This window comes from Callorhinchus milii, unplaced genomic scaffold, assembly GCF_018977255.1.
Source record: "Callorhinchus milii isolate IMCB2004 unplaced genomic scaffold, IMCB_Cmil_1.0 Scaffold4, whole genome shotgun sequence".
Classification (NCBI taxonomy): domain Eukaryota; kingdom Metazoa; phylum Chordata; class Chondrichthyes; order Chimaeriformes; family Callorhinchidae; genus Callorhinchus; species Callorhinchus milii.
The window spans coordinates 50,309,761-50,323,563 of NW_024704745.1; the positions used below are offsets into that span (position 1 = coordinate 50,309,761).

A 13,803-nucleotide genomic window follows, 5' to 3' on the forward strand; every position below is an offset into this window, starting at 1 on the left:
ATTTGTTCCTCACACAAAAATGTTCTGAGGGTTTGAATAAATGATAAGCTTGCATCTGCGTGCAAGCATTTCAGCTTTGTTTCAGTATTCTGCCAGCATCCTGTCAAGTGGTTATTTTCTACATGTGTAGAGGTGACCCATTTGGCCATTAGCTGCTTGATTATCCATTTGGCAGTGGTTGCTTTGAATACAAAAGGGCACCAATTATGATCAACAGTGTGTTGTCTAATTTATGAGGGAATGCATGTTTTTTCAATACATATATTAAATCTTGTCTCACGTAAACACACATATAGGAACTGGTAAAATATAGGTACCTACGTTTGGTAAACATGAGAGGGAACATCAAACTGAACTTTTATAGTGTGCTAAATATCTGGTGTATTGGTGTGGCACATAGGCTGCAATGCTTTTAAAGCAATGAATTCTTATCTCTGAGATGCACTCTCCTAATATCTCCACTCTGGTTTTCCAGTGGGTGGATTTTGCCACTTCTATTGGCTCATTTCTGGGTAGGGAGAACTGAGTTTTTTTGAGAGGAGGAGAGGAATACATGAAGCTTCTTGCATCCAAAATGCAGATTAATGCATGATCAATATGTATAATGTTTGCCTACAAAGTACACTGTCACTAAACTTCACAGTATATCAAGCTTGTCACAACAAGTCACTTTGAGATGACTTCTTGGCATGAAAGGCACTATAACAAATGTAATTTTTTTGGATATAATAAACAATCATATGTTCTGATGGGTAAACCAAAGACCATTAAATGATATAGTATGCCAAATATTGGCAGGCTGAGAAGGGGATTAAAGGTGCAGGGGCTAAATTGGAATGGAAATTCCGGAAAAGTGAATGTGGAAAGCAAAGGATTTGAGATGTGTGAGTGTCTTTTATCATTAGTAACAAAGAGTGTTTATTGTATAATGTCACCTAAATTGGAATAACCCCTACTGTCTACCGAGTGCTGAAGATTTTAATACTGCAGCTGTTAATGATGCAGTCAAGTAAGACTGATCGATAATTAATATTTAAATATGCTTCAGTCTTGGGCAACCATCTGGAGAAAGAATATTGAATTGTTATATGTTTTAGTTGTTGCAACAAGATATACCCTTTCATAGCTTTTTGGAGGGTTGTGACTGCAGGTTAAAAATAGCACTACACTCACTTTTCCATGTTCCAGTTTTCCTGTAATATTTAATGTAGTTGAAGACAGAAATAGATCATCCATATGTTACAAACTGCATTTTCAGAGCAGCTATAGCTCAAGCAGATCCACAAAATGAGAAGCTGTCTCTTTCAGTTTCTAGTGCAATGTTGCATGCAGCCCAATACATTTTCCTTTTTATTTTTACGTGCAAGAATCATTATCCTGAATAACTACATGCAGAAAATATATTTTCTTATTGATATAAACATGTTTACATGTTTAACGATCAGTATTTGTAATGTGCAAATTCAGCAGAAAGCATTTAGGAGAAGTGTATGTACTCAGAAACCAGCAACGTCTCTGGGAGGGGGTAGCTGGGTTCCTGGGCTGGGTGTGAAGAGTGGATGATGCACTACAGTCACATAAGGACAGAAATCTGAGCCAAGCTGTCTCTTAAACTTCATAAAAGCAGACCTGGTGGTTTAATGGGAAAATGCACTGCACATTGTGGTATTGAGCCAAACTGACGAGGAAGATTCCAGGTTCTATCCCTGGCCTGTGCTGAAATCGTCAATCTGTTGTTGACCACTATCCAGCAACCCTGTTGGAAGTGCTAGTGTGTGGATAAGATCAAGCTCAGCTGCAAAAAAAAAACCTATATGGCCAAATTCTCCATGATACTCACTACAAGACAGCTACCACCAACTGTGAAACTGCACCCCAGCATATGTCATGAGTTTTCAGAAATATTTGGAGTAAGAATTTGAGGAACGGGAACAATATGTAGGGAGAACACATTATGTGTTACTATAGTACAGTGTAGCTTTAAACATTATCTATTTCTTACCGGGCATACTAAACAAGTATGATGTCCTGCTCTGCCGGTCACTAAAATGTCTTGGTTCAATTGAAGTAAATGAAAATGCATATGGTCTTTATTATACCTTCTAAATATCATGGCTGACCAGCTCAACCAGAATAGATAAGGGATTCGCTGTATGAAGTATGGAATACAAATACAGGAAAATACTCCTGAGACTCCCAACAGGGCACTACGTTCAATACTGGGTGTCTCAACACTGAAAGAATATACAGTACAAGCTTTGGAGAGTGCAACATTGATTCACAAGGTTGGTTTTGGGGTTAAACAAACATTTTGATAGCACACCTTGCTTCTAAACATCTCCACAACAACAATGTCTTTGGAGGACATCCCAAGGCATTGAACAGTCAAGGATGTGGACCTGAGTTGGGGGTTGGGATCTGGAGGGGTGGAGGGCATGGAGCGTAGGGGTAGGAGGATGACCAAAGGCGCGGTCGAAGAGCAGAGTCTAGAGATGGGCCATGAACAAGGCAAGAGAAGGAGCAAGGTGAAGGGAACGTGGGATGGAGTTTCAAATGGTGGGGGCAGAGAGGCTGAAGGCCTGACCGCCGATTCCAGGGGACATCAAGTAGGCTGAAGCCAGCTGAGCGGAGGAAGTTGATAAGTAAACTCTATCAAAATCCTCATCCTCGCCTCCAAAGTCCTCCACGGCTTTTGAACTCAAAGCACTTTATATTTGTTAAGTATAGTGACTGTTTAGACTGTGTTAATTGGAGATATATTCCTGGAGTTGGTAAGGTTGAGGGGCAATTTAAATTAGATTGTCAGGATTATGAAGAGATTCAATAATATAATAATAATCCTTGCATTTGATACAGCGCCTTATAACGATATTGAGATGTTTCAAAGCGCTGCACAGAAATACTGTAAGTGAATTGACTGTATATTTTGTGGGTGAAACGCAGCAGCCAATTGCGCATAACACCATGGTTCATTTCAGATTTATCACCGTCAAAACTTGTTTAATTGTTAAGGTGATTTTTATAAAAAGTATTTACTGGTTCCATAACTGTTGAGATGACGGTTATCAATGATGTCTTGTGGAACATTGTTTCATTTTTGCACTTGGTTGATGGAAAGAAAAGACTCTTATCTCATCAAACAGGACTGGAGCTTAAAATGAAATCTTATGTGAACTTAAGGAATAATGAGCTTATGCTTTGATTTTTATTGCATTTCATTTTGGTTGAAGGTATCATTTGTAAATTGGGCAAAAATACACAAATATTGTTGGTCAAAATAAAAAATGACTTGAAAGTCACAGAGCAGTTGGAAGAGGGCTGCTGCACCATTCATTACAGCTGGCTCCATAAGTGCTGTATTCCCGAAAGATGAAAGAGTGTTATGGGAAGTGGGAACTAAATGAATACCTGATCATTTGTTGCTGCACCGAAAATGTCTAAAACATGCTAATATTATTGACCTTTCCCTTATTTCCAGTCGTGCTGCTAGACACAACAGCTGCACTGGGAGAGCTGGGATGGAAGGCATATCCATTGAATGGGGTGAGTCCACAATAATTGTCACTTAATGTAAACTTGCATTTGGCACAAAGCCATTCACAACGTGGTACAGATATATCAAACAGGATTTCAAATCTGAATATGGGGCTTCAAACCAGACGACTGTCACAAGTTGATGTGTTGTGTTCAGACACTTGTTTTTAATGTCTGTGAGTGAATAATTGTTGTGGTAATTGCATTTAAAGTGGTTCTAAACTGAGCAATACTGGAAGCTTTTGCTTCACTTCTGACATTTGTTACAGCCAAAGAATCTGCTTCAGGCTACGTTTGTCTTTAAAAGCATCATTGAGCTTCATTACTGGCTCGGCAAATTTATTCAGCGAGTTGCTGAAGCATACTGACCAGGAAGGTCCCAGGTTCGAATCTTGGTCTGTGCTGTGTTAGTTGATTTTGAACTGTATCAGTACAGGTCGATTTAGCTTCAAGATCAGGTTTAGCATTTAGTGGGGTGGAAAACAATGAGCCAAGGTTCCCTTCCCTGGTTGCTATGCGGCATCTATCCTGGAGGCGTATTTTCGGGTTGATGAAGACAGGAACGGGATTGGTGACAGAAGCTTCTGTCAGTCAAATACTCTGTTATCAGTCATTGTTAATGCTTATAAGTGAATAATGGCAACTTGGACTAAGCTTTCGAGAATGCCCTGAACTTGTGGAACTGTACATAAGTCCTTACCTAACTCGTCCTGGCTTGTCGTGCCACTATATCAATGCCTGGGGACATCTTGAGGAATCTGCCTTGGACTCAGGATCACACACCTCAAGCATGAGAGTACACAGCATTTCACAAGCCGAGTTTGTAGATAATTGCAACTGAAGTTGTTCTATAACTTGTCAACTGTGGCACATTGGTGTGTATGAGGTGGCAGGTGGCAGCTAGCACCAGCACAGGCATGATAGGCTGAATTGTCTTTTTCTTGTGCTGTAACTGTTTTATAATTTCAAGGAAAAAGCATTCAACTACAGAAGGTGCAGGTGATCGGTATGTTTGAAGAATTAATTCAGTGAGTTGTTGAAGTGTACAAGCAGGGAGGTCACAGGTTTGAATGCTGGTATATGTTCTTAATTTCTTAGCTATAATAATATTCTTGCTTCACATTCACACTATTGAGATTGAAATGTCATATGAAATGCCTACAGAATCAGTCTGCTCCTGTTCTGATGGGCTATCAAGGTATTGATCAGGTAGAGTAATACTGAAACATCAGTAAATATAATCTCATAGTTCACAAGATATGTACAGATAAAGAAGGTCCTTTGGATCACTTGATCTCAACCTTCAAGAATACCAACACTACTGTCTTTCCATTGCAGCATCAAGCTGTTTCTACAATAAATTTGATATCTTGGTCTCTACTACCTTTTCTGGTATCCTTTTCTAGCTACTGGCCATTGACTGCAACATTTAACAGTTTATAATTGTCCACAATCAAACTTGGATTTGTGGATCTGTAGATGGTGCTTCAGTCGATACTGTAAAACTGTTTATTACAGGCCCTCAAGCTTCCTCTATTATTTTGTTTATTTGGTTGAGGGAAGTTATTGTTTTTCTATGGTCAGGTTTTCAAAACATAACATTCAAATATGTTTGATGGAAAAATATTTCATGTGAAAACTGGTATGTTTTGATGTTGTGTAAATGTTTACGTGATGATGATTACTCCCTTAGTGTGTCAGTCAGGAAAAGCATTGCACAGTCTAAAACTAAACAATCTAGAAGATTTGTCGTTCAGTCACTGATCTATGCTGAATTAAAAGCTGAGTGTGCTGAGTTATTTGAGTGACTGTGTGTCAGGGAGTGGAAAAATGTAACCATGTTCTTGCTGATTTTTTGCTGTCTAGCAGGAACATAAGAAAATAGGTGGAGGCCATTCAATCGATCAAGGTGTTCCATCAATTTATTACACCTTGGTAGATCTTTTAATTCCTTTCTTCGTAGCCTTAAAATCGCTACTACCCAAACGTCTCTTTTCAACATCCCTTTTGAATCAGCCTCTACAGCTTTCCAGGGAAGACTATTCCACTTCTTCAGAGTGTGAAGAAATGTCTCTTGACTTCTGTTCTGTTAGTCTTGGCTTTAAGCAGCCTTAGCCTTAAGATTATTATCTTAAACATTAGATCAAGCAGAATTTGCGGAAGTTCTTCAATTCAGTCTTAATTTGGAAGCTGATTTTTAGTTTTTTTTTAAGGGCCGAGGTAAAATAGCTTGCAGAGTAAAACTGAACTGAACAATAATTCAGATTGATTTATAGGAAGGCTACACACACACAAAGTTCCAGTGAATGTTTACATGTGACTGTCATTTGAAATAAAAGCTTAGAAATGACATGGCTTGATTATATTTAAACAGTTATAAAATTGTTTGGTGCAATTGGTAACTTTCCCACTTCTGCGTAGGAAGTTTCAGGCTCAATCCCACCTCAAGACTTTGAGTTCATAGTCTAGACTAGGCTGACACTCCAATGCAGTTCCTAGAATGTGCTGCATTGTTGGAGATGCCATATTTTGGGTGAAACGTTGAACCAAGGCCCTGTCCGCCTGTTCAGGGGACATTAAAGATTCCATGGCACTATTTGAAAAGAGAAGAGAGTTTCTCCCAGGGTCCTGGCCAACAATCTCCCATATAAAATTGGTCATGCATGTATTGGCAGAACATTACTGTGCGCAATTGGCTGCCTCGTTCGCCCACAAATATACAGTCAGTTCACTTTACAGTGTGTTCTGTGAAGCGCTTTGGGACGTCCTCCCGACGTGAAAAGCGCTATATCAAATGCAAGGATTATTATTATTATTATTATTAAATGCACTACACTTTGAAGCGCTTTGAGATGTTTCAGCAATGTGATAAGCCACTATATCAAATACAATTATTCCATTATTTATTAAGACAATGATAACAATTAAAATCAGTGTTCACATATCGTTCTCACATTGGTTGTTTGATTTTAATTGTAAAATTCAGATCACAGAACTCCCAATTGCTGTGCGCAATTGGCTGCCTCGTTCGCCCACAAATATACAGTCAATTCACTTTGCAGTGTGTTCTGTGAAGCGCTTTGGGACGTCCTCCCGACGTGAAAAGCGCTATATCAAATGCAAGGATTATTATTATTATTATTATTAATGGTTGAAGACCTTGGGTAGCACTGGTTCTTGTTCTTATAGTGTCCTGTCGTACATTTGGTCATGACCAAGTTATTTTTGGATAGAGATCCTTATTATTTTTTGAAGAGCTCTGAATAGCTCAGTATTGTTGAAGCCAGTGGCATTCTTAGTGACGATTGCTGTTTATGAAACATGCAATGTGCGTGTGGATTCACAGTGTTACGGTTCTGTTGGCTCAATGTACTTGGTACTTTGGGGAAATTTCTGAATGCAGAAAACACATGCAGTGCTGCATGGTTTATTGTCTCGTTCGAAGGTTGGCAGTCCTAACTGTCTCCATCTGCCTATTCCTCAGGTGGACAATAAAGATCCATTGCATTATTTGAAAAGAAAAACAAGTTTTTCCTGGTGTTCTTGTCAATCATTCTCTTATATGCTGCTCCACCAGCTCATTATGGCTGTTTATAGGACTTTGCTGTCCCTAAAAAAACAGTCAGAAAGTCAAACAGTCAGCATTTGATAATTATTATTGTAAAATTCTTTTAAATGTTTCACTAAGGTAAGATGCTAGGAAAATACAAGTTTCTTCCTGTTCACTAGCCTCTGTTTGGGCACTTTTCCTGTTGTTTGGTCTTTTGTTCATATTCTTTGCCAATCACAAATCTGTTTTCTCCTCAACTTACATTTGTAGTCTCTACTTCGCTTCTGTCTGGTTCAGTGACTGGGTTTATATCTACATCGGCCATAACTTTCAGCTTGTTGAAGGACTGTGTCACATCTCCTTTCAATCTTCTTTAATGAAAACAAGGTCCATCATTCTCATTCTATAATTTTGAGTTTTAATCTCCAGAAACATCCTTGTCGTTCTTCTCTGAACACTTCCTAATATATTATTAATACCATCTGTTCGTCCTTCAAACGCCATCTTCAAATGTCCTGAAGCAGTATCTTTAAAAGGCTGTTATAGACTAAAATGCTAATGTTTGAGCCATCGAGATGGTGGGACTGTTTAGCTGTGAGTTAAAATCTGTAGGCAAGCTGCAACTCTCACCACTTTGGTTTTATGCAGTCAATGATAAATGTGATCCTATCAAAGTATTTGAATATATTGATGGGGGAAGAAATAGTTTCAGATTTCACACTGCGATTTGTTTCTTTTTTGTATCATGTTGGAGGGTGATAAGATCTTCCAACAGGAATAACTCAAGAGATACTCTTAGTTTTTCTGTGGGATCTTTTTCATTGAACACAGTGACAGCTCAATGAGTTATTCAGCGATGAAATTGTGCCACTTAGAGGAGTCAGATCCTACCTAATGGTTGCTGTGGTCTTAGCTGGGGAAACCATGAGTGGAAAGGTGATTGATCATCTTTAAGGTAGTTTGATGCCAGCAGTAATTCAATGTACAATTTGGAGATCCTAATATCATAGTTATCTGTGGTCTCTCTCCTTCTCCCCTCCCCCACCTCCCAGAAAGATTGCACAAACCCCCAAGATTGCACAAATCCCCAAAGCACATCCTAAGCATATTAAGGCACTTGAAACTAACAATTATTTGGAACTTGTCGAGAAACTTTTAAATTATTCCAATACTGGTCACAGAAAAATACCTGCTGAAGATAGGGAAAACTCCATTCTGACTTTGAGTTGAATTACCATCAACCATTATGGTTGAAACAAAATTCCAGCTTAGATCAAATAAGTGTTGCAACTAATGTTTGCATCGCTATAGAAATTGGCAACATACGTATATGCAAATCGGAGACCCGCAATCTTTTTAAGAGCTGCAAGCTTCAAAATTAAGACTAAACTTAAGAAATCACTGACATTCTGCAGAGGCTGAGACTTGAAATTCCACCTAGTTTTAGCCAATAAAATAATTTTATCTATTTTTACTGATAATGTATTAGTGTGGAAAGTGTTTAAATTCGCTATCAATTTGGAATCCAGTTTTCTGCAATCATTGAAAACAACAGCCATCCAAATTAAGACTGAATTTAATAATTTTCTACAATTCTTTGTGATCTTTAGACAAATATGTCTTACTGGCTAAAACTAGATGTGATTTTTGACTTCGTACATTTTAAGACCATGAACTTAAGACACCATGAAGGTCATTTCACACAATTTGCATATAATGAGGTCTAAAGCACAGCGTTTTCCAATGGAATTCACGTGTACAACGTGCATAATCAGAAACCTGGTTGCTGGTTTCTAATGAGGCTGTTCATATGCTTACAAATGTGCCAACTCATACAGAAAACCTTAAATAAATCAAACTGTTAAAAAGAATTAGCCGACTTGTTATTGTCAGAACATGGAGTACTAAGCAAACTCCTTATTATCAGAGAATCCTAGAATTTTACAGCACAGAAGGCCATTCAGCCCATCTTTAAAGGAGCTATCAACAAGGCTCACTCCCCCGTTCTTACCCCATGGACCTGCAATTATTTCCTTTTTAGTACCTATCCAATTCCCTTTTGAAAGCTGTTATCGAATCTGCTTCCACCAACCTTTCAGGCAGTGCATTCCACACCATAACAACTCTCTGGGTAAAAAAAAATCTCCTGGTCTCCCCTCTGGTTCTTTTGCCAGTTAACTTAAATCTGTGTCCTCTGGTTGCTACAATACTAAGCAGATTTCTTATTGTAGTCAGAATATATAGTGCTAAGCAGACTCTTATTGTAGGTAGAACATACAGTACAAAGCAGACTCCTTATTATAGTCAGGAAATGGGGTAATAAGCAGATTCCTTGTTGTAGTCAGAATGTACATTTTACAATCAGAACGTGATTGTAAGCAGACTACTTATATTTAGAACATGCAGCACAATGAATAACCAGAATCCTTTCACTCTATAGACGATCAGGACAAACTAATTGTTTGATAATTTGATTGGTATATAAGCAATTACAATATTACACATTGCTAACTAGATTTTTAATTGTATTGCTCAGCGACTTCTTCATAAAATACAAACATATACAATAATTGCAATTAGATTTATGCTGATGTAGGAAAAAACATGAGGTGGGGGGAGTTTTATCATAAGCTAACCTCTAAATAAAGATATCTTTATGTTACTTGTTTACAACGTAATTTTTCCATTATTTTTCATGATCAACGCCAGGGTCAGATTGCATTGTAGATTTTAAGAACAAAGTATTAGAAGTATGTTGATGTTATTTAAACTATAAGAAAATATTACATAAAGATGAATTACTTTGGAATCTCCGCATGCGAAATATCGGGATCGCTGTGAGCAAAGTCGCTCGATTTTTAGCTGCCCTCCACTAAAGTTATTTAAGTAGATCAGATCTCCAACAATATTGCAACGTCTATTCACATGTGCAGTATATCCTAATGTCATTGCAATGGTTGGGGGATGAAATGACAGCATCCACACACAAGTGGAATGTCAAGTACTACAGGCAGGCTCCAGAGGTCAGGGCCAATGTAAAAGCACACTTTTCATGCCGGCCTTCGGGACTCTGGAACCACAAGATAACAACAGTGCCCCAATCTGTGTTTTGTGTATTTGTAATATAAAAGCCAGACTTTCTTCCAGTACTCATCTCGGCCAAGTGTTACATGCAGAGTCCAATTGTGTTTTTTTGCTGCTGTCAGCAGGTTATCTTCATTTACCCTACCTGCATGGATGCTTTCAGTTTTAAAGTTCAGAATCGGGTGTGATTCTCTTATTGAAAGACCAACTATTCTGTCTCTCACTTGGGTAGTTAACCTTTTCTTTGCATCTTGAGATTTTTTTTGACAGCCTGAATCTTTGTTGTTTAATCTATGAAAATATGTTGGATTTATGCTGTGTCATGACAGAATAAAGTTGTTACCTTTGTCATGAAAAAATCTTAGTACAGTCCATCCAATAAAAGGCTTGGGGCCAGTTCAGTGGGTGGAACCAGTGTCTGGGCAGTGTCACACTTTGGTCTTTATTGTACTTTTCCTCCAGACATCAACAACAACAACACCAAGATTCCATTTATAGAGCGCCTTTCACGTCGGGAGGACGTCCCAAGAAGCTGGACAGTTGGGTCAGGACCCGAGCAGGGGGGAAAATGGTCAGGGTGAGGGGAGGGAAGGGAGGGAACGAGGAAGGGGGAAATGGTCAGGGTGAGGGGAGGGAAGGGAGGGAGTGAGGAGGGGGTAGAGAGTCGAGAGGGGAGCTGAAGGCACGGTCAAAGAGAAAGGTCTTGAGACCAGCCTTGAAGGAGGAAAGGGAGGAGGCGGCGAAGGCACTGGGGGATAGAGTTCCAGAGCCTAGGGGCTGAGAGGCTGAAGGCCCGGCCACCGATGGTAGGGCGGTTGGGGCGGGGGACGTGGAGCAGTCCAGAGCCAGAGGAATGGAGGGTACGGGCAGGTGGGTAGGGGGATAGTAGGTCGAAGAGGTAGGAGGGAGCAAGGCCGTAAATGGCCTTGTAGGCGAGGATGAGGATCTTGAATTCGATCCTCTGGGGGATGGGGAGCCAGTGGAGGCGAGCGAGGGTGGGAGTGATGTGATCGCGGGACAGTACACGAGCTGCAGAGTTCTGAATGACCTGCAGCTTGTGGAGGGAGGTGCTGATAAAGGCGTGGACCAGAGATTCAGCAGCGTGAGGGGTGAGGTAATGCCGTAGTCTGGCGATATTCCGGAGGTGATGGAAGGCAGTGCCAGTTGTGGCGCGGATATCAGGGAGAAAGGACAGCTCAGGGTCGAACAGAACGCCGAGGTTCCTGACTGGCTTTGAGAGGTGGAGAGTGCAGTGTTGGATGCTGATGCTGTCAGCGCCTGAGGTGCGGAGGCGCTGACTCGAGCCAATCAGGAGGGCCTCGGTTTTACGCACGTTGAGCTGAAGAAAGTTGTCTCTCGTCCAGGACTCGATGTCAGACAGGCAGGCTGTCAGGACATTGGTGATCGTGGAGTTGAGGGTAGAGGAGGAAAGGTAGAGTTGGGAGTCATCCGCATACATGTGGAAGTTATCCCCATGTCTGCGGATGATATCACCAAGGGGGAGCATATAGAGGGTGAAGAGGACATGTTGGCTGGGACTGGAACAGGTTGCTAGGAAAGGTGGTAGAGGCCAGGATGCTAAACTTACGTAAAAAGCAGCTTGATGGAGTGATGGGGGTGTCGGTAGAGTGTGTATTCTAGAGGGATAACATTGGTTGGGCTGAAGAGCCATCTTCATCCAGTTCAATCTTGTGAGCCCCTATTCTTTGGCCATTACCCAGGGCACACAATCCAGTTGTTAATTGTTAGTCCTCCATCACTCTCACTCTTAAATCTTATCCTCCTTGTGTCCATTCTGGCTGACCTCACACCACTTTGCACCTCATTACTCCACAATCATTCTTTCTACCATTCAGTCTTTTTGGCTACTCCATACCTACTTCCCCTCAAACCTCTGTGCATATACATACAATAACATAGAGGCTAGGGCTGGACCCTCAGAGGGAGTTGAAGAAAAATCATATTTTTTACAAATCGCCCATTGGGAAAGCAGCATGTCTGACTTCAGTGGCAAGGTTAGCTCAGGTGCTTCCAGTTACACTAACTACTACAACTAGAGGTGATATGTATCTACCCTGCCTCTGTCTGAGAGCAGCAATGCTGAAACGAACAAGCTAATGGTGCACCTACTGGCATTGACTGCCATTATTTTCTGGTCGCCTTAAGCAAGCAGTTTGGTTGTTGTAGGCCCTCGCAGCTGTTCTCTAAACAGCAAGGACGTTCCGCTGCCCGAATTTAGAAACAACTGCTCATGTGCAGATTCACACGTGCATGTCTCTTTCCCTGATGCCAATGATTCCACCCTGTAGACAGTTTGAACCACAGCAAAAGCAACCTCAGGATGCTGCAGAGCTGTTTTTAGTTGGATGTAGCTCTGAACCATTTAAAATATAAATGAGGTAGTTTTTGCAAAGTAACCATTTGCAAACAAACATTAGGTGCTGACAACAGCATGGTTTTATAAATATAGAATTAACTCAATTTAAATTCCGTATGTTTGTAGAGAAGTATATCAGAACAAATTTGCTGAACTGGCAAACACAATTGAATAATCAGAATCTGCTACCAACAAATGGAGCAGAATACCCCTGAAATGACATTTCAACACAGTAGTAGAAATGCTATGGAGCCTGTTCATGAATTGCTTGTCATTATTAATCCTATAGAAGTCATCATGCACAATACATTGCAATATATTTTTTCCATATGGATGAATATGTGAGCCACAATTGTTATGACATTTTGGCTTGCTTGCAAGCTTCTGCTGGCAGTGAGGTACCAGAGTGCAGAACAGGAGGCAGTAAATGGGCCATATGACCTGCTGATAGTTAACCTGGATCACTCAATGGGAAATCTCTCCTAAACAGATTAGCATTTCCTCGCATCCTTGCCATTTAGCCACAGGATCTCCAGATTGGTTGTTTTGATTTTGTTGGTTACAAATGCAAATGCCACATGGTTATACTGCTACCAAAATGATTTTGTGTCTGCTACCAGGCTAATTTCGATGTGTAGCCACAGAAATAAAACACTATAGTCAGGTTGTACAAGTATCAGTAATTCCTTTCTCTCTAGCCCTGTTCCCTTCTGAGAGTTTTGTGTTAAACCTTGTCCAGCCGTTGGCTCTCTAATGTTCACAGACCACTACATTTCCCTAGCATTTGGAGAATCCTGCTCACCAGTTATATGAATGATAATAATAATACTTGCATTGAATATAGTGCCTTATCGTCTTAGAGATGTCTCAAAGCGGATCAAAGCTGCAAAAGCTGTGATAATTGCACTTAGCAAAAATGCACTCCTTAACATGCCTGAACAATACTGAACAGTCATGGAGCAGTGAAAACTGATGCACTTAATATACAGATCTTGAATACTTCAATGGAATTTCTTGTTTAACTTTAGCGTGAACGCTTCCATTTTCTACAGTCTCTTCTAGTTGCTCAGGTGCCTAATTCTAGCTATTCGAGATCTATGTCTTGAGCAGAGATCAGGGAAGGGGATGGTAAATTAATCCTTCAATAGTCACTGGAGGTTGGACTTTGAGCCTGTTAAAGAAATGTGGCTACTAATCAAAGCTATTGCAATTTCCTTCAGGTAACTTATAATCAATGATGTTCCTGTGCGTCATTTAG

At 40.2% G+C, this 13,803-nt stretch overlaps 1 protein-coding gene across 1 annotated transcript in view; it reads left to right on the forward strand.

The window, feature by feature from the left end:
• epha6 (eph receptor A6) overlaps positions 1 to 13,803 on the forward strand; it is a 309,294-nt gene that overhangs the window by 22,780 nt on the left and 272,711 nt on the right. The window contains exon 2 of the mRNA XM_042334275.1: positions 3,479 to 3,543. Within this exon, the coding sequence (XP_042190209.1) occupies positions 3,479 to 3,543 (65 nt within the window). The remainder of the gene's footprint in view (positions 1 to 3,478; positions 3,544 to 13,803) is intronic.